General features: G+C 40.7%; 1 protein-coding gene across 3 annotated transcripts in view; it reads left to right on the forward strand.

The window, feature by feature from the left end:
- The window catches only part of CREB5 (cAMP responsive element binding protein 5), a 612,896-nt gene that overhangs the window by 476,909 nt on the left and 114,323 nt on the right, over positions 1-21,664 (forward strand). For all 3 annotated transcript variants that reach the window (XM_077491353.1, XM_077491354.1, XM_077491355.1), the window contains one exon: positions 13,809-13,919. In XM_077491353.1, coding sequence (XP_077347479.1) covers positions 13,809-13,919 — 111 coding nt within the window. The remainder of the gene's footprint in view (positions 1-13,808; positions 13,920-21,664) is intronic.

Here is a 21,664-nt window from a genome sequence, read left to right on the forward strand (position 1 = left end):
AGGGAAACATGAAGTGCTCTAGAATTTCCTGGTAGAGGGCTGCTCTGACACAGTGGACCAACATCAGCAGATGACACGACTCCCCAAATCATCACGGACTGTGGAAAAGTTTGCAATTTATTTGGAAATCAAGGTCCCAGAGTCAGGAGGAAGTGTCATGTGCAGTGGCAGCAGGTGCTTGATAATTCAGGGGGGCAGCAAACCAATGACACCCACCCCCACCTCGCGGGAGACAAACACTGGGAACGGACGGCCTCCATATCTGTATCCTGCTGATCCCCACTTTGAGCCGGGGAGTGCCGGATGGTTGAGCCGGATAATGAGCCATTCCCACAGTGGTGGGTCCATTGGCCTTCTCTTGCTTCTCCCCCAATCACGTTTCCTCCCTGCTCCTCCCCCTTGGCCAATTTGGGAAACAAATATTAATTTCCTATTATCACAGTGCTCTGCACCCCAAGCCCATCCTTTTTTGAAGCCTATTAGAGCCTTTGTCTCTAATCACATGCTTCAAAAACATTGGAATCCCCATTGGATTCCATAGATGCACTGTATGTAGATCAGGGGGCCGGATGCATGGATAGGGGAGGGGACCTCCGTGTGCCCCTAATGGACGGGACACCACTGGTGGAGAGGCACAGTTTCCAAGTTGCATGAGATCACGTATGAAGTTTCCACAGTCAGTGATGATTTGGGGAGCCATGTCATCTCCTGGGTGTTGGTCCACTGTGTTTTATCAAGTCCAAAGCCAACGCAGGCCCTTTATTTATATATATATTTTATAAATGATATGTTTATGAGTGACAGAAAGAACTCCAGATAGACAAAAAAGACAAAAAAAGGATTCTATTAGTTCAAATGAAAGTGTTTCAAGACTGGTAAAATGGTTTGAGTAGTTGCTGAGCAAGGAACAGTACATGAGAATCCTGATTTAGTGCATCAAGGCAAAAGACTGTACGCTTTATTCTCTTGAGCACCGGCCTATCGAATAACACTAGTAATTCGTTTTTTTTCCAAACCAGCTGAGCTATTGAGCTGCTCGCTAGATAACCAAATTTAACTCCTTGTATCTATTCATAGAACACTACTACTGTAGCTATATTGTACAGGTAGGATAATCATTATAGTAACAGTTCAGAGGTGTGGTATAAGTATAAACTATGTGAAGTCACTGGGAGAATATCTTGAAGTCATTATGGACATATCTAAGTTTTGGGGAAAGTATGAAAAGGTTAGATTTTTAATATGTTGCAATTGCCACTGGAGCATTAGTAGAGGAGAAAATCCTAAAGTGGTAACATTTGTTCCAGTGACAACTGCCAGTGATCTCCCCTCACTTTAATGAAGTTTCCTGTCATTTTTTGTTGTGTCTTTTGGTAGAACTGATAATAGACAATGACATTAGAGAGGTTATTGCATTTTTAATGACTGAATACCCTTACTCTTAGCCCTTGTACACACGGTCGGACATTCCGACGGAAAATGTCCGATCGGACCGTGTTGTCAGATAATCCGACAGTGTGTGGGCTCCATCGGACTGTTTCCGTCAGAATATCCGACGGACAAAGTTTTAGAGCTGGGCTGTAAAACTTTCCAACAACATGATCGGACTTTTTCCGATTGTGTTTAGAGAGTTCCGATCGGACAAAGTGCCACGCATGCTCAGATCAAATTCCTAGACCAAAGCTATTGGCTACTAGCCTGAACGTAGTCCCGTCGTAACGAAATAGCATCATCACGTTATGTACGATCGGATTTCCTGACAACTTTGTCTGACCGTGTGTATGCAACACCAGTTTTGGAATTTTTGTTGTCGGAATGTCCGACCGTGTGTACAAGGGCTAAGACCCCTTTCACACTGAGTCGCTTTTCAGCCGCTTTCACACTAAAAAAAGCACCTGAAAAGCTCATGAAAACCTATTTTCATTCAAATCAATGAACGCTTTCACACTTAGGCAGTACGCTGGCAGTGTGGTGAAAAAACACACCTCTCCATTGAAATGAATGGAAAGCAATTCAAAAGTGCCTGAAAAGCTCTTCAAAAGTGCTCAGCGTTTTACTGGTAGTTTATAAGTGCCTCAATGCGAAAGGGGCCTTAGAAGAAATAATGGGAAATGCCATATGTACAGGGCACATAGAAAAGTTTGGAGAAGCATTACCTGTTATTGCCTCCCAATGGTGTCACCTTTTTTCAGAACAGGAAATGAGGCTAAATCTCCACAGTGGTGACATGGACAGCAATTAAAATGTGACAAATTTTTAACCATTCTGTATTCCATCTGTAATTGGAAATACATTTTGCTGGAGTTTCACTTTAAGCAATGTCCAATGCATGCATTCCCATATATATGAGTTTTTAGGCTCCTGTGTCTTTGAGTATGTATAGAGTGGAATGCTTTAATTCTTGGTAAGTAGTGGAAAATTGCCATTAAGGACTTGAAGAATATCAATAGGTCCCCCTGAGGGGATGGCCTGCTATACCCCCAATTGGTCTGATTGTTCCCTTCATCTCTCTCAGCACTCGCGGTCTTTGTAAACATCTGTTTAAGGAAAGAATTCAAAACACAGGTAACTCGTGTCTAAACTTGTATGATTCCTAGACACACATCCAGGTTCAGGTTTGGGACACAGATGAATATAATACGTGTATTAGTATAAAAATATCAAAATTTGAAACTGTAGTATAAACAGTAATACACTTATGCCTGAGCGTGATTTAATTTTTGGCACTTTTTTTGTTTTAGCTTTTCACTGGCAGTCTGCTGTAAATAAATATATGTGCTCAACTGCTGCTCGAAAAGCTGTTGTTTACGAGACTCTTATGACTTACCATCATAACAAAGACCAGGCTTCATACATAGGAGTCTGCAATTAGGGATTCATCACCTAAATCCTAATTTAGTGTATACAATATATTGTCAAAAGTATTGTGACGCTTGCACATGAACTTTAATGGCATCCCAGTCTTAGTCCGTAGGGTTCAATATTGAGTTGGCCCACCCTTTGCAGCTATAACAGCTTCAACTCTTCTGGGAAGGCTGCCCACAAGGTTTAGGAGTGTGTCTATGGGAATGTTTGACCATTCTTCCAGAAGTGCATTTATGAGGTCAGGCACTGATGTTGAACGAGAAGACCTGGCTCGGCTCTAATTTATACAAAAGGTGTTCTATCGGGTTGAGGTCAGTACTCTGTGCAGGCCAGTCAAGTTACTCCACCCCAAACTCGCTCATCCATGTCTTTATGGACCTTGCTTTAAGCACTGGTCCAAATCATTTAGTGGAGAGGGGATTGTGGTGTGGGGATGTTTTTCAGAGGTTGAGCTTGGCCCCTTAGTTCCAGTGAAGGGAAATCTTAAAGAAGAGTGCCACCTTAAACAAAACATATTAAAAGTCAGCAGCTACAAATACTGCAGCTGCTGACTTTTAATAAATGGACACTTACCTGTCCCAGGGTCCAGCGATGTTGGCAACAGATGACGAGCAATCTCTCGTCTCTCAGCTGCCCCTGCCACCATCCTCTCTTTGCGGCTTCAGTGCCTGGTTCCCTACTGCGCATGCGCATGTTGCGCTGCGCATCTTTACTGGTCCCCGTTGTGCCCTGGGAACTGTGTGTTTCCCAGAACACAACGGGGGGTGGGGCATCTGTGGCTAGCTGCAGCTAGCTATTCCTAGAAGTGGGTGCAGATACCTGGATTATACAGGTATCTGCACTCCCCCCCCCGAAATATGGCAATTGTGGCACCAGAGGGGGGAGGGTTCCAATAAGCGGAACTTCCACTTTAGGGTGGAGGTCCGCTTTACCATGTCAGCATACCAAGACATTTTGGACAACTTCATGCCCCTTTGTGGGAACAGTTTGGGGATGGCCACTTCCTGTTCCGACATGACTGCGTACCAGTGCACAAAGCAAGGTCCATAAAGACATGCATGAGTGAGTTTGAGGTGAAGGAACTTGACTGGCCTGGACAGAGTCCTGACTTTATCCTGATAGAACACCATTGTGAAGAATTAGAGCAGACACTGCGAGCCAGGCCTTCCCGTCCACCATCAGTGCATTCTGCACTGATGTTGGAGCATGGGTTGTGGGTTGTCAGCACCCAAGGCAAGACAAGTAATTTGGGCCCCTAACCCACGGACATTTAGCGCTCCCTGATTTCCTTCCACTCGTACATTATTAAAACCCCTTATGATACATTTTAGGATGTACCACATTCTCTTTGTTCTCCTTTCTTTCCCTTTTATCCCTCTCTATATTAATTTCTTGGCTTTTTTCCCCCATCCCTCTCTCTAGCCGTCTTTCTTGTTCTTTCTCTTATTCTTTCTCTCACTTTTTCTTTGTTCCTCTCCCTCTTTTCCTCTCTCTTCCATGTATTCTCTATTTTTATTCCTTCTCTTACTCCTTGGTGGGGGGAATGGGATGAATGACAGGGAGTTGGTGATGAGTAGCAGTGCTGGTGGGTGGTGGGATCAGTGGCAGCACTGGGGGGAGTTCTGACCATCCAACTTAGGTGCTCTTGATCAATGTCATCTGCTGATCTGAGGACTGTAGTGGGGACTTTTAATGGCAACTCTAATCACAGGTAGTGTTACTCACTGTGACTCCAGCATCACTGTGTCTCCAGGTCTGTGGTGTCTCGCAGAAGTGACACCTATGCCGAAATTAGGAGACAGGGTCTCCTCCAGCCCCTCCCACTTCACATTCCTTATAAGTCAGCTGACCTCTAGTCTCTGCCCCCCAGCCATGCCGTGAACTGAATGGGCAGCTGCAAAGAGGCTGAGTGGGCAGCTGCGGTCTCCAGGAACAGCCCAGCTGGGCAGCCACAGGGCTCAGGAACAGCCCAGGATTCGGTGACCCCTGGCAATTCGTAATTTGTACACGAGGGCTTCCCGACCCCAGGTTGAGAACCACTGCTCTAGAGCATGTCCCAACATTAATTTTTTCTGTACCGTGTCCCTGTAGTGAGAAACAGTTTTTATTGCATTTCATTTGATTTGATATGGGATTTGTACTGCGCCGAATGCGCTCCATTAGGAGGGCATCTAGGCGCACAGAGACCCTAAAATCAAGTTGAGATTTCCAATAGAATGTTAAGAAAGGAGCCTAGGGTGCCCAATATGAAAGAGGTAAAGTAAAACAGAGAAAAACCGGGGGGGGGGGGGGATTCGGGTGAGCTAACCCTCCAGAAGGGAAAGGAAAAAGAGCATACAAAATCCATGTTTTTTTGCACAATTTCTATTCTTCATCAGATTATCCATAGGCCTGGATAAAGAGGAAGGTTTTTAAACCCTCCCTAAAACTCAGGAGGGAGGGTAAGGACCTTAGAGACACTGGAAGGGAGTTCCACAGCTCATTGCCCTTTGTAACCAAGCGTCTGTTACCAGTGAATTTTAGTCTGCTGATTATCGGTTCTGTGAGAAGTAAGTTGGCCGATCGGAGTGGTCTTGATGGTACATGGTGAGAGGCCCATTCATACAGATAAATTGGGCCCAGTTTACGGTGTGCCCTATACATATAGCACATTGCCTTGAATAGTACTCGCATGGCGATAGGAAGCCAGTGCAGTTTTTCCAGCACGAGAGAGATGTGGTCTGTTCTGGCGCATCCATAGACCAGGTGAGCAGCTTGATTCTGAGTTGCTTGCAATTTTCTTTACCACTTCAATGGAAGTCCAAGAAAAAAGATGTTAGAGCAATGCAACTGGGAATGCACAAGGCCCTGTACAAGAGTTAGCCGGTTTTCAAGCAAAAACAGATCTTTAATTTTCCGGAGTCTCTGGGTATAGAAGTTTTTAATACAGAGTTTTGCGTGTGGTATAAATGACAGACAGGGATCAAAGATGATACCTAGGTTCCTGACCTGTTTTGCCGGTGTTGGGATGGGGCAGAATGAAGTGGGCCAGGCCAAGAGAAAATTGGTGGTTGATTGAGGGCCCACCAGCATCACCTCGGTCTTTGCTTCATTAAGGCCTAGCTTTTTATTGGCCATCCATTTTTGTACATTTCTTGCACAGGCAGTTACTGTGAGCTCAATTTCTGTTAACTCCCTAATCTAATGTGTTTCTCCCCTCCTACTGGGGGCTTAGTCATACAAGATCTAAGCCTTTATAGGGTTTATTTACTAATGGAAAATATGCTGTTCACTTTGGTCACTTTGCTGACTTCCATTATCAAATCATGTAAAAATACTGTTGTCTATTTCCCCTGCATGTTATTGGGTATTCTTTGCAAAGTGAATTTTCCCCACATTCATTAAGCTAAGGGAAAAGCCCTTGCAGTGTGAAAATTCCCTTGCAAAGTCAACAGCCAGTTTGCCATTAATAAGTCAACCCCCATGACTAAGCCCCAGTACAAGGGGGTGAAATTTATAAGAGGGATTAGAGTGTTCTCTCTGCCTGTATAGAAATAAAGGTTAAGAACTGCAGACATAGTGAAGTAAAGCCTTTCTTTTAGACTTATCTGTGCATTGGCAGGCAGATATCAGGGACTGTGCCTGCTGCTGGAGACAGGCTGACAGGGAGTTTCTAAGCATTCTTGTGAATTGCCAATAGTAAAACATACTAGAAGTCCCTGCCTTCCACTGTTAATAGAAGCTGCATTTGTAAGATTGAACAAATGTAGCAACCCTTAGTGTGGTCTAGCACAATCTTTCTCATCTCCAGTCCTCAAGGTGCTCCAGCAGGTCATGTTTTCAGGATTTCCTCTCAGATGAAACAGCTGTGGTAATTACTAAGGTAGTGAAACTGATCAAGTCACTTGTGAAAAAACATGGAAAGCCAGAAAACGTGACCTGTTGGGGCGCCTTGAGGACTGGAGTTGAGAAACACTAGTCTAGCATGTGGAATCAAATTAAATCTCCTATACATTTATTTTGCACTTGTAGTCACAAAACAATGGTGACCTTGCCCTATTTTGAAATCATCTGTTTAATATTATGTAAATTATTATATAGGAGAGCAGATAAATAGGTCTGCCTTTATTATTGTTCACTGGCAAAGAGCAGAGACATGGGATTGATTTACTGAGGGCAAATTGACTGTAAACTTTGGAAGTGTATTTGTACTCTACAAGTACAGCTGTTCCAGAGCATATTAAATGAGGTAAAGCATTACTTTAAAAACAATACCCTATCACTTGCAAGCAAAAAAAAAAAAAAAAAAAAACATCATATTTGCTTACACATGATTGTGGATGGTGGATGTCAGCAGAGCACCCCCTCATTTACTAAGCTCTGGAGCAACTGCACTTCCAAAGTGCACAGTCTATTTGCATTTAGTTAATCAACCCCATGGAGTTCTCCACTGCACATTTGGGCTTGGCAAAGTTTTCATTGCAAAGACTGTCTGGTCAGGCTTGGGAATTCCCCTCAAGGACAGCATTCATAGAGTTTGTATGTTGTCCTCATGTGTGGGTTCCCTCCAGGTACTGCAGTTTTCTGCTATAGAAAACATATTAGTTGGGTAAGAGACATCTGACCAAATTTCACTTGGAGTGAGTGGAGTGTATACTTGTATGAATATGGTAGGGGCATCAAAATATAATCTCCCATATATCAAGGACTGTCAAACTGACAATGCTTTATAAATATGACAAACAAATATAGAAATATAATAATAAAGTTCTAAATTAACAAATTGCGGCTGAAATCTGGAAACATTATTATTATACTTATTATTTTTATTATACTATAGGATTATATATATAGCACCAACAGTTTGCACAGCGCTTTACAATACCATTGCAACACAGTTCAATACAGAAAGAATAGGAGGGCCCTGCTCATCGTATGCTCATTCTATGCATATATGAGTAATTTATTTCCACTTTTCTGGACTTTTCAGATTTAGAATAAAGTTGATTTTTATACCCAAATACAACCTCTTTTTATTAAGTGCCTATGTTAATCCCTTTAAATTATATATGTATGAACAGTCTAGACTGTGATTGTGGTTTGAATAATTTACTGATTTTTTAATGAAGCCCATCCCACAAGACAACATATACCACATGGTCAGCCAGATTTCATATTAAAGTGTCTGAAGTTTGAGAATCAGAGATTCAGAATGTTTTTCTATCTATGTATTCGTTTTTGGTGTATTATAAGGAAGAATATATTATATATATTCTTCAACCATTTTTAAATAAAATAAGCCTGCAACTTTATCATATATTTGTATGGGCACTGCAATTCTTGGTAGATTTAAATCCTTGAACTTTTATGAAAGTGGATATATTTTTCTTTATGCTATACCAGTGATGGCGAACCTTGGCACCCCAGATGTTTTGGAACTGCATTTTCCGTGATGCTCATGCACTCTGCAGTGTAGTTGAGCATCATGGAAAATGTAGTTCCAAAAGATCTGGGGTGCCAAGGATCGCCATCACTGTGCTATACAAAACAAAGCATTGGTAAAGAAGTCTTTACTCGGCCCACAGTTTGCTGGCAAATCATATGCCATGTATGTGAACAGTTCTAGACTTCACAAATGTTGTCTTTTTAGTATAAAGTAGCTAGATACAATTGAGGATATTATCAGAACAGAACAGGAAAATATTTTCAGGCAGGAAGTGACTTTTATCCATCTTGAAAAAAGTTTTGTCCCCTTTTTATTAATATATATTTAATAAAACATGTCTTGTGTGCATTCAATGCGGTTCCAGCTCTCTGTGAGATGAATGAGATCCTCAACCAAATTCCAAAAAACAAACTCTGCATGGGTAACTGGATTATATGTCCTGCCTGCCTAATTCATCATGATCTCTAAAGCTGTTCTGCCAGACAGACACTCTGCTTCCATTCTCGTATTGGTGCTATTCATCCCGTGCTCTGTAATTTTACTTAGAAATATTAAAATAATAAAGCTGCTCTCATTCCAACCTACAAGTACTATTCATAGACATTACCCGTGTTTAATGTTAGATTTGGTCAGAGAAGTAAAATCGTTTTTTCACTACAGGGACCTTGTTTCACGGTACACTTTCGTCATGTCATGCAATCATCTCACTCATTAACATAAAACCATCTTTTGCCTAGTCAATTTAAAGTAATAGCTATGGGGCCTGTTGTGGTGGAGAAATTATTTTTGGAATGCATACTTGAAATGGGAAACATATCACGTCGTGTTCTGAGAAGACTCATTATTCTTTTCTTTTTTTTTTTTTTTTCATTGGTCCCCTCCTCACTCCTTCTTTTTGCACTCAGAAAAAGTCAGATTTTCTTTTCTTAATAACACAAAGGAGATCAGCACTGAGATGACCTCTGCTGGGGCTATCCGATTGCAGTGTGCAGATGTATCTCTAGCTGACACGCCTGATTCACTAGGCATGACCATTTATCAACACCCAGATTAAGTAGCTATGTACCATGACTGCAAAATCAAATCTCTAGTGTAAAATAGGGACAGGTTATAAAGCACATACAACATAGCACAACAAATGGTGAAGGTCCTTCATCTATTACCCGTGAAAGCTCAGGATAAAAAGCCTTGTACATTTTAAAAAGCTTTTAGCACCAAAATTGTCCACTGACGAGTTTATTTTGCACTGCCACGCTGATTGCTATTTTTGATAAATACGCTAAAGCAAAACCATTCTGCTTGTCACTAGAGCGAGCCAAGGAGAGCAGAAATATGATCTCCATCTCTTTTCCCCAGAGATTTCCTTCTAGTAACATTCTGGCAGCTCTTACCCTTTTGTAAGGCTGAGATGTATCACAAACCTTCACATTCTGATTACTTTGCAGGGAATACACTATATTCATCCTTGGGAAAATGCCATAAATTTCCATGCTTCTTCAAAACATGCTTTTAAAGCTCCAGTCACTTCGATAATAAATATATACAGTTTAGACAATACATTTTCTCTTTGCATGATTTTAGTTTTATTGTCCTGATTTAGGGTTGGTCCACTGTGATCTTTTCTTGCCAGCTGTCTTTTTTTTTTTCAATGTCCAACATTTTCAGTATGCATTTATCAATTTACTGTAAAACTTATATCAAAGCATAAGTGTATTTCAAGGTTTTGTACTGGTGGGTGCACTGTTCCTTTTCCTTTATATAACCCATATAACCCAGCAAGAGATAAAGTTGATAAAGAGTGTGGATGATAAAAACAATGCTGCATTATTAACATAATGGCAAATTGGGTGCCTTCTACACCAGTAAGCAACACTGTATCCTGGACTAGGCCGACAAGGCCCAGGCCTAGGGCAGCACTTTGCAGGGGGCAGCACAGATAGAGTCCCCACCGGCTTGCGCTACACTGTTAGTGTAAGCCCTTGTACACACGGTCGGACATTCCGATGCACAATGTCCGATAGGACCGTGTTGTCGGATAATCCGACAGTGTGTGGGCTCCATCGGACTGTTTCCGTTGGAGTATCCGACGGACCAAGTTTTCCAGCTGGGCTATAAAATTTTCCGACAACATGATCCGATTGGACTTTTTCCGATCATGTGTAGAGAATTCCGATCGGACAAAGTGCCACGCATGCTCAGATCAAATTCCTAGACCAAAGCTATTGGCTACTAGCCTGAATGTAGTCTTGTCCTAACGAAATAACACCATCACGTTAAGTACGATCGGATTTTCTGACAACTTTGTCCAACTGTGTGTATGCAACAGTTTCGGACAAAATCCGTTGGACAAAATCCGACGGATTTGTTTGTCGGAATGTCCGACCGTGTGTACAAGGGCTTATGCCAGTCTTAAGGGGCAAACTGGGCTAAGAGGCAAATTAGTCTAGCACCCCCATAAAGAGGCCGCATTGCTTCCGGTATGCAGGTGGCCGGCACTCTGCAACTGTGGGGGGGGCTCCGCTTCTAATTTTGACTGTCCTGTCATCCTGGACCACAAGCCTTCCTCACTGTTTTCTGCTGCACCATTGGCATGGTTATATCTTCTTAGTCCTCTCCATAAAATTATCAGAAATGTGTGCTTAAAGTAGAACTATAGGCAACACTTTTCATTTTGGATAGAGTAAGGGAGGGTTATAGCCCCTACCAGAGTTTATTTCTTACCATCCCTGTCCCATTGCAGAGATTTCCCTTCACTTCCTGCCCCATAGCCAAACAGGAAGTGAGAGGAAACCTATGCAAATTATGGGAATCTATTGCCCCCCCCCACCGGCCCTCAGAACTAGTGCCCCCACTCAAAAATTTCAGGGCAGATCTTAAACAACTAGAGATGTGGCCTTGACAGGAAGGGGTGGGTCATATTTAAATTAGGGGGTACACGAGTTTAGTCAGGCCTAGGGCAGCACAAAACCTAAATGCACTACTGCCAGTAAGTAAATGCGTTCTTAAATACTAAGTGCTAACCTGGCATTGTTAACCATTATTGCATGTTTCATGTGGTACTAAATGCAGATTGCCTCATTCAGGGTTCAGCATACTCCTATCATGTACAGGCATACCCCACTTTTAAGTACACAATGGGGTTTATTTACAAACGCTGGAAAGTGCAAAATCAGGCTCACTTCTGCATAGAAACCAATGAGCTTCCAGATCTTATTACCAAAGCGTAATTTAACAAGCTGGGGTTAGATTGGTTTCTATGCAGAAGTGAGCCTGATTTTGCACTTTCGAGCTTCAGTACATAAACCCCATTGTGTACTTAAAAGTGGGGTATGCCTATATACAGCACAGAAGGTGCCATTCCTGGATGCCTTCAAAAACCTAAAATTGTCTGTCAGTGTCTGATTTTAAAAGTGTTAATTCAGACACTGAGCAAGCATGCTCTATATGAGTGTCAGACAAAGTGCATAATTCCTTATCTCTATACTTGTTTTAAGTCATTGACTTAAAAAGTACCGATGCCATTTCAACACAATGACAGCCAGAGAACTAACATTCTCAGATGAACAGGTCAGCAGAGGAAGCTGTAACACCGTCAAACTTCATAAGAAAGAGGTTGCTAAACTTTTACAAAAAGCTTTAGAATTATCATACAGTCATATCTATATATATATATATATATATATATATAAAAACACCCGCGTGTCAGTGCCCTTGTGTAGCCTAACGCCGATTAAATTAAAGGTAGACAGAATTAAACATTTTGATTTGTTTAGCTTAAGTTAAATTGTCCTTCAAATCACCACTTTCATTCAACATTGCACTCAGCATTACCATATTACAAAGCTAAATGCCCAGTGTTCTAGCTCAATAAAGTGGATCTACACCCAACCCCCCCCCCCCCTCATTTTTTTACCCGGAGATGGAATCTGCAGGTTGCAGATACTTGTCTAGCTGATATCCCTTCATGCCCTGTCACCGCTCGGTCCCGCATCACCATGTTGTTTCTGACATCATTGGGAGGCCCACTGGCTCTTTTGGGTTAAGGGACAGGCCTTCCAATGACTCGCAACTAGGCCCACCCCTCACCTCTACTGTGAATGAAACAGCATGTCTACCAGTGATATGAGATGGCACCAAATCCTTTTTCTGAACAAAAGGGTAAAAAAAAAAAAAGCTGCTATACAGGCTGGAGTGGAGGAGGGGTGGACGGGAGGCACTTTTGATTTATGGGTGAAGAGCCACTGTAAAATTGAGCAAATAAATGGCTCCCCTTCAAGCTAGACTATATCCAAAGCCCTTAGTACAAACCTGGGTTGAGGAAAGGGCATGCAGATGCTGGAGAACATTTAGATTGTCTATAATTATATTTTGGTATACAGGGGGTGGTTTATGCTGATGCAGCATTTCCCAAACTTTGGTCAATCATGTACTACCTTAGAGGTCATTAAAATGTTCTGTCCAGAAACTCATCCACAAATAATAATGGTTTCTGTCTGCTCTCATTTTTTGTTTCTGGTTAAAGTTTAGTAGATAGATTGACCTGTTCAAAAAGAGCTTTGAGCCCACAGCAGCAACCATGTCCAGTCTACTTGTTAAAAGCAGCAGTACTCCCTTTAGTGGCTGCTGCTAGTAACTGACACTAGAGAAAGCAACTTCTCATTAACACCTGGCCTGCACGTAAACCCTAAGGTCACCCTATCACCTATACAGAGAATTGAGTACCCTCTCCCAGACTTTTGGAAAATTACATACTAATATATTCTAAGTTCTTACATGGGAAAAACATAGATTCAATATACCTTATAATGCACCTGTAGAGAAATGTAAAATTAAACACAAGTATTAGTGGGACAATCTATAGCCAGGTCCTGGGCTTCCCTAAACTCTTTACTTCATTTTTACTGTATATCCACAACACTTGTTATGGCTCTAGTGATAATGACAAAGAGGTTGCAAGTAGAGCAGTATGATAGAAGTACTGAAGTGCGAATGCAGCACGCTTAATTCCACCCTGGATAAACAATGCCCAATTGTTACATCCTTAAAGACCCATTAAACTTTTTCAACTTTGTAATCTCTTTAATTTTTACAGTTTTTACCCGCATTTTAACTCCCTTTTCGTAAAGCTGTTATCTATTTAAATCAAATTTTTAAACCCTCTTTCTCAGTTTCTGTTCTAAACAAGTGGGAAACAAAAAATTCTGGACTGAAACTCCCTGATGCACACTGGCTAACATACTGTACATTATCAGGCTCATCAAAGGAAGTAGAAGTAGAATTACTTTGTGACATCTGCTTTTTCTTGCAGAGCCAAATACCTAAGATTTGGCAGGCAATACTCTAATTTCAGACTATGTAAAGGATGCTGCCTTTCTAAAATGCAATATGCATTTTTCATGTTTTTACATTTAAAAACGAGGTAACTAACCTTTCTTTTAAAAAAAGGCTGTGTACCTCATACTGTTTTAAGATGGATTCGGTGGGTGTCATGTCACAGTTTTTCTCATATCCCACACAGATGGAAAGACAGATGTCAATGAACTCCAATATCATGGGGATGCAGGGTCCCAACCTAGGCAATCCTTGTGCTTCACCTCAAGTCCCTCCAATGCACTCAGATGCCAAAATGGTAAGAATACGTAAAGCTGTTTTCATTCATATAGCTCAAAGTGCATTAAATAAGGAACTGTTGCATCTGTTTACATACAAAATATGCATGCCAAGCTAGATGAGGAATTGTGTCTGCACTGGTTGTACCCACAGGTCCTCATCCAGACAGTTTTAACTGAAGACCATTTCCTCAAACATAATCTATTAAAGTTAGGTTTATAGCTACTAAAATGTTTGTTGTAACTGTGGTAATGGATTTTTGCATTTAAGAAATTTTTTTTTTATTCTTATTTTCACAAAATGTTTATTTCACAAATAAATTATATAATGCATGTGACTTTGCAAAGCACTATGGCTTTTCTAAAGAGAGAGAGTACAGCAGTAGCTTTCTAAACAGTAGCTCTGTATAGGAGCCATACAGAGCATGGAGGGGATAAGTTACTTATTATTATTATTTATTTTTTATTTTATTTTTATTAGCAAATAGTTAAAGTGATAATAAACCCTCAGTTTCTAGGTACTCTCAACAGCTGATTTAATTACTTACTGAGTATGCAGCCTTTTTATCTTTTAATCCTTGCCTATGTTCAAGTTTAAGCTGATGCTATGGTCACTACCCCAAGTTAGCTGTTTCTGGTTGGCTCCTTTCCTTTGCAACAGCCTATGGAGCCACTCTTGTATGTAGGCATTGGGGTTGTCTCTCACTACACTGTGTGCATAAATAGAAACATATTACCCTGTAGCCTAGGATAGCAAGGCACTCCCCTGCTCCTTCTTTCCCCTCCCTCTCTCCCTCCCATCCCCATCCCCATCTAATAGACTGAAGACAGCACTGTCCACTGTTAACGCTTTCCTGTGAAAATTGGATGTTCAGGTAGAAAAAAAAGCAGGAGATAGCAGCATGGAAAGTGGCAAGTACTGGTGTAAAACTACAAGTGCTGGGGTAATCATTTTCAAGACACTATATATTAATGTGCGGTGATAATGTAGTCTTAGTTGCAGTCCTAGTTCTCCCAAGAATTGATTTACACCATATGGAGTATATTTTAGTTTAGCCCTTAGCTCACATGAGTCCTTAGAACTATTTTTCCTTTCCATCCCTTCCATGAATTTGTGAGTATACAAGGGACCATGATAACGCTGAACGTCTAGGCACTTTTTTTTTACCTTTCCTAAAGCGAATGTAAATGTTGCAAAAAAAAACTCTTCCTGCAAAGTTAAGGCATAATGTGGTAGTATGCATTGCATACTACCACATTATGAAAGACTTATCTTGAAACAAAGCATTCCAACAGTGCACTGTCACCTCTGCAGAGGATTTAATCTTCCATCTGGTCTTCCTTCCAGGTTCGTGGGCTGTGGCCTCTTGAATGACTGAGCCATGATGACATTACTCCCACATATGCACGTGAAAGTCACAGCTGCAGTACAGAGCTCTGAAGGAATGGCGCAGGTATGCCATTCCTTCCGAGCATATGCACTGGATACCTCACTGGCCGCTGCTTGTTAGAATGAACGGTGAATGTTTAGGAGATATTCATTTAAACTACATATAAGCTTTACTTGTAGGTAAAAATCTAAATTGAGCGTTTACTCCCACTTTTAAGGGAATCTCAAGAGAGCACTGTAAAGTCACTGGATACAATACCCAAACTCTACTGCTTCATTAGCAAGTCTGCAGTTTCCTTTTTCTGTTATCCTCCTCCTTATTGTTAATTTTTGTTTGATTTATTCCAATTACTGGGTCCCACCTCTTTATCTTCTTTGGAAGTGTACTTCAGGATCTATAAATGTTTCGATTTTTTTCACATTTTAGTATGCTATGAGTAGGGCCGCCATGTCCGAAATGTGATAGCTTTATACACTGTGTATTTTGAATGTAGCTAATAAAGATCAGAATTTTGGAGTACAATGAGTTGCAGGCTATTATTCAAAGTGCAAGTACTTGAATTTGACTTAAGCTGGCCATAGACAACATTCCTGCTGAATCAGCCAAATACAACCATGCGTGGCCTTTTCGACACCCCCTGGCTCAAGAAACTTCAATTGAAAATCTTTGAGTGGAAATAGTCGGCTGCAGTGACTGCATCCTATCAGATGAAGTAACTGTTCTGGTATTCACAGCTGTGGGCACTGTCTAAATAAAATAGCTGGCAGGGGAGATTTCTCCATCCACACTGGAGAAGCCTATGCATTAGTATCAGCCCCTTGAAGTCCTTTTTCAACAGGTTCATCCCAGACTGGGGGAGAGAAAAGCAGCACTAGAAACTATTTGGTTATGCTGCAGCACGATGAGCTTCCTGAAAAGAAGAGTAGGATGAGAGAGACTATTTCATCAGTGTTCTACTTCTCCTTTTAATGTCCAGGCACAGAGTGTACCTGTAAGTGTTACTGAAATGTAGCAGAGTAAATTTAGTTTTCTTCCCTTGCCAGATAGGGTTGTGTAGTATGGCAGAGCTATGTAAATCTCAGAACTGGATTGACAAAGATACAAAATATTTGGAAGGTTAAAAAAGGCCCCTTTTGTGTATTCCAACTGTGTGTTTAGCTTTTTGCCTTTGTGCAGATGGTATAGAATGCTCCAAACCTTTGCCTATTGTTTGCTGCCTTTGAGAGCCTTCAGACATTGCCTTTTTTCTTAGGTCAACACGGACCTCAAATGTAAGCAATATTAGAATACTAAATTATAGGATTAGTCGCTAAAAAAGTGCATTGTGTGCCCTAATTTCTGCTGGGTCCAAGACGAATGACAATTTTGTGCATTGCCCTTGGCCCTTGAAAAGCAACTTGGAAATAACACCTTTATTTACATCCAATCTCGATAGGCTGTGGTCTACTCCAGTTATTGCTACATATCACATACACTCTCCTAAAAGCTCAACAGCAGGGAATCGTAGCTCCTTAAAGTGGAAGTAAACTCCCCTATCGTTTTCAGCCAAGGAAGCTGCCATCTTTGCCTCTGTTTACTCTTCAACTGCTATGGTGCTGCACATGTGATCTGTTATGACACTAGCCATTGGATGGTTTGATAGTTTGGCTGAGAGCACAGCCAATGTGCAGTTAGCATTCCGGGCATGCCTTTTTTTTTTTTTAACTGTTTAAATCGATGGGTTTACTTCCACTTTAAGCATGAGCTGGGTTGGGATAGACTTTGAAAGAGTATTAAAATACCAAAAATATAACTGAAAATGGATATGTGAAAAATCACATCACATTTGATTTTAATTTTGAGAATTGAAATTGTTTTGTTTTGAGGTAGCTGGGAGTAGTGATTTAGAGTAAACCAAGTAGTTTGTTTCCATGGCTGTATTTGTATACTGAGGAATTGTTGAAAGGTTGTCAGCAGTAATCAGCGCACGGCAAGGAGTTTGGAACGTAAAAGCACATGCCTTTTGTGTAGAGTGCAGAACTGTAACTACATGGGAAAGATGTCATAACCAGATGTGCATAATATTTGCAAAATTCTATTCAGCATTGGCCAGAGAGAAATATTTTTGTATTGTCATAGAAATCAAATGTCTACAACAGATGTGGTAGTCGAGTTGATAAATGAGCATTTTAGTAATGACAATAATTGTAGTAATTACATAAAAAGACATTTAAAGTTGTGTTTAAAAAAAGTAGAATGTATCTATATATAGCCATGTTACCTTATTTAATCCATTCAGTTATAACTGACCATCTAAAAAAAACACATGTCTTTAGGAAAAGTGCAATGTATAAAAAAAAAAAAAGACGATTATTTTAAATAACAGTCATCCTTAAAAATTCTCGAAGGCCTGTACCTCTTGAACCAAAATATTCTATGGTATCCTATGGCTATAACCAGCCAAGCCAAGGCTGGATAGTCTTGGGTTGAACCTGTAGCCAGGCTATAGACATTTAAGTATTGACATATTTCTTTTATCAAGCAGTAAATGCTTAAAAAAATCTCTTGCTGGCCTCTATAGCTGAAAAAATTGTGGAGCAATTCATTTTCACAGTTCAAAGCACACACACCTTTATCACATCTCAGCATACTCTGCTCCCTTGCTCAGTGCACCTCTTCTGCTTTTACATTAGAGATTGGAAAGCTACTGTTGGCGGAGGAAGAGAGAAATGTGACGATGTGACAGTTTTCCGAAAAAGCTGCTCTATAATAAGTGGACAGCTATATAATATCTAATATATATATAGCATAATATAGAAAATAAGAAATAATGTGATCAACCGTTATTCAATTAACCATATTGTGTCAACCCAAATGACATAGGTTCAATGCAAAAATATAAGAAATTACATACAAATGTAAAACCACAACCACTAAAATCAGGATATTGTCTCTGAAAAAACTCCCTGAGTGTAAAGAGTTAATTAGTCAATTTTCCAGGAGAAACTATTTTCCATAGGGTCTCCACTGTGATATTACACACAAAACCAACGAATAAGTGCCGTAAAAAAAAAAAGATAGCAAGGATCCTCCACCGCCAACAATACTGCCGCTTACCAGCTGTTTTGATCCCTTATATGAGATCAGATGTCACCAATGGCTAATCACCCAGCCAAGGTTTAGGTAGCAAAGAAGGTAAATCCTTTAGAACGCGCCACTCAGGCAATTTTATGCTCCTACGGACATACCGCTCATTTCCTTCTGACCCGGAAATTAGTCTTTGTAATCAACCTGAAGCTCCTGTGCTGGTCAGGATCTCGATCTAGGTGGAAAGGGCGAGGTCACTTTAGCAAAGAGGTGCTGCTCATTTGCCGGGTAAGTGTAGGATATGTACTTGTGCTTACTCAATGTGGGGGTGGATGTGGTTGTTCATATTATATAGACATCAGGGGCTGTTTCTATGCTGATATCTGGGCTTGGGGGTTGAAGTGAGGTGCTTTTTTCCTTTCCATTTTTGTTTCCAACTAATTATGGTTGTATTCTAAGTGGGATAATAATTTGTAGTTTTATCAATGTATCTTTTAGAATATCATTGTGTCATATACAGCATGTGAATAAAAATATTTTTTAACCACTTGTCGCCCACCCATGGCTGCTTTCGCACGCTTGTGGGGGTGCACAGGAGATCGCGCGCCTGCGGGGGTGCGCAGGAGTTCGCAGCCATGTCGTGTTGCTAGGACACAGCGCGACCTCGATCTCTGTAAAAAGCCACGGCTACGGCTCTTTAACCATGTGATCGGCTGTGTCCAATCACAGCCGGTCACATGTAAACATGGAAATACCAGTAATTGGCACTCCTCACCACTGACAGAGTGTGTGGCGAGGAGAGCCGATCAGCGGTATCACCTCACAGGGAACATCTAGATATGTAATCAGGGCACTGATCATCAATGCCCTGATTACAATAAAGCCCCCACAGTGCCAGCAATGAGTGCCCACCAATGCCAGCAATCAGTGCCCACGAGTGCCACCCATCAATGCTGCCTATCAGTGCCCATAAGTGTGGCATATCCATGCTTCCTCATCAGTGCCACCTAATCAGTGCCCATAAGTGCTGCCTATCAGTGCCCATAAGTGCGGCATATTCGTGCTCCTCATCAGTGCCACCCAATCAGTGCCCATAAGTGCTGCCTATCAGTGCCCATAAGTGCCACCTCATGAGTGCAGCCTATCAGTGCCGCCTTATCAGTGCTTATCAGTGAAGGAGAAAAATTACTTATTTACAAATTTTACAGAAACTAAGAAAAAAAATTTTTTTTCTAAATTTTCTGTCTTTTTTTTTTTAGGAAAAAATTCAAAAAACAGAAGTGAATAAATATCACCAAAAGAAAGCTCTATTTGTGTGAAGAAAATAATAAACATTTCACATGGTTACAGTGTAGTATGGCCGTGCAATTGTCATTCAAAGTGTGACAGCGCTGAAAGCTGAAAAATGGCCTGGGCAGGAAGGGGGGTGAAAGTGCCTGGTATTGAGGTGGTTAAGCTTAGTGTATGTAATGTTCTTATTCCTGGGAGTCTGTTGCACCTAAAAAAAACATTTTTTTCTGTTTTTTGGTGCATATAATTTTTATTAAGGATGGTGTGCATGGTATATGGGAACAGAGTGAGCTAAAATGCTGAGAGAAGGATTGATTGAGGATGAATTTCTTGACAGTGCATGCAGCTACAGAGGTTCCTGAGGCGTATTATTACTTATAATTTACTTACTGCTTGTTCAATACATATAAATATTTAAATGTCCATAGCCTTGCCATAGGTTCAGTTTCGAGACATGAACCTAAGGATTTGTAAAATGCCAAAGCAAGGGATAAAATAAGCAAATAATTGTATTTTTTTATAGACTAGAAAGTGGTGTAGGCTGTCACTACATACTGACAGCAGATGCTAAAATTATATTTTTCCAAGTAGAGGGGTTATGCACCTCACATTTATGTCTGCCAAAGGCTGGCCAGATGTAGTAAAACTACCGAAGGCTGTCTCAGCCATGTATTCCCTTATTAAAGTTGTGGGAAAGAGTAAGTGGTGTGGTTCATATACATTCTTTCATCTGCACTTAAAACTATTTTTGTGAAGCAGTGATCTTTCTGTCTTTTTTTGCATACGCACCCTCCTAAGTGACAAAGCTTAGGCCTGTTAAGATGTCATTCAGGCAGCAGGTATTGTTTTGTGGTACTGGGACATTCATGCTTATTTTCGTGTATATTTTAGTATACTTCTCTAAAGATGTTTCTTTTAAAGCCCTGGTACAAATAACACCGGTAGCCAAAGGCAAGGCTTGACAATATGTCTGAGATGTCTGAGACATGATGTCCAACACGTGCCACAATGTCATTATCATTATCAAATACCTACTCTTCTACAGCTTGTGAATGCAAAATAGATAAAAGGATCATTAAAATAAATGTGCTTGGATAAACACGGTGGCTGATTAAAGTAATCAGCAATATGTTGCCCCGTATACCATGCCATGTGCTTCTTTCAATGCCTCCTGTTCTTATTTATAACCTCTACACATTACTGCTTGGAATTTCCAGGTCTTATAATGAACATTAATTGATTAGCTGGATCCAAGAGCAGTTTTAGCACTAGTAAGTAGTATCCCAGTGGGTACGCAGCTAAATACTTTATGAAGTAATTAGTATGGCAATGCCTTTTGAAATGAGTCTTTTCAGTAAAGAACTCCCAGTGGAGCATGTTATTGGTTTATGGGCATATTTTTTCAGGATCAACAAAATTGGGCGGTGATAACAAGCTGAATGCTCATATCAGAAGATGACGTTTTCTAAATGTGTGTCTACAACTACACTACATTTGGGAAACATTTTTATCAGACAGGTTCTCACTCTTTAGTTAATGAATATGTTAAAAAGGATCATCAAAAAAACAAGAATGCGCTTATAATGGCCACTGCTTTTATTTAAAATCTTTTGGTTCTGATAGTTTCCCCCATGCTATATGAGCAGCTTTAGCCAAAAGAGGGACCTCGTTTTAAGGCTTCAAATATTTATTTCTGGCCAGTACCCCACTTCCTGACATATTTAAGGGGCCCTGGCACCACAGGGTTACTTGTAAATTAACACATCCCATAAAAGAGAGCGTGTATACTTATCTTTCCAGTGCATTTGCTTTTAAATTCCAGTGCTTTGCTGCTCCTTGGCCACTGCCAGGATTCAACCCTTCCAAATGAAGAAGCGACTGAGGACATGCTTACTCCTGCCTGCAGCAAACTGATTAATCTTCTCAGCCTAGACAGTCACTGGACTTAAAGTGATACTAAAATCTCAGTTTTTTTAATTTAAAGATAACAAACATATTATACTTACCTGCTCTGTGCA

The sequence above is a fragment of the Lithobates pipiens genome, unplaced genomic scaffold, assembly GCF_037356315.1.
Source record: "Lithobates pipiens isolate NorthernLeopardFrog02 unplaced genomic scaffold, aLitPip1_a1.2 Scaffold_19, whole genome shotgun sequence".
NCBI classification, from domain to species: Eukaryota; Metazoa; Chordata; class Amphibia; order Anura; family Ranidae; genus Lithobates; species Lithobates pipiens.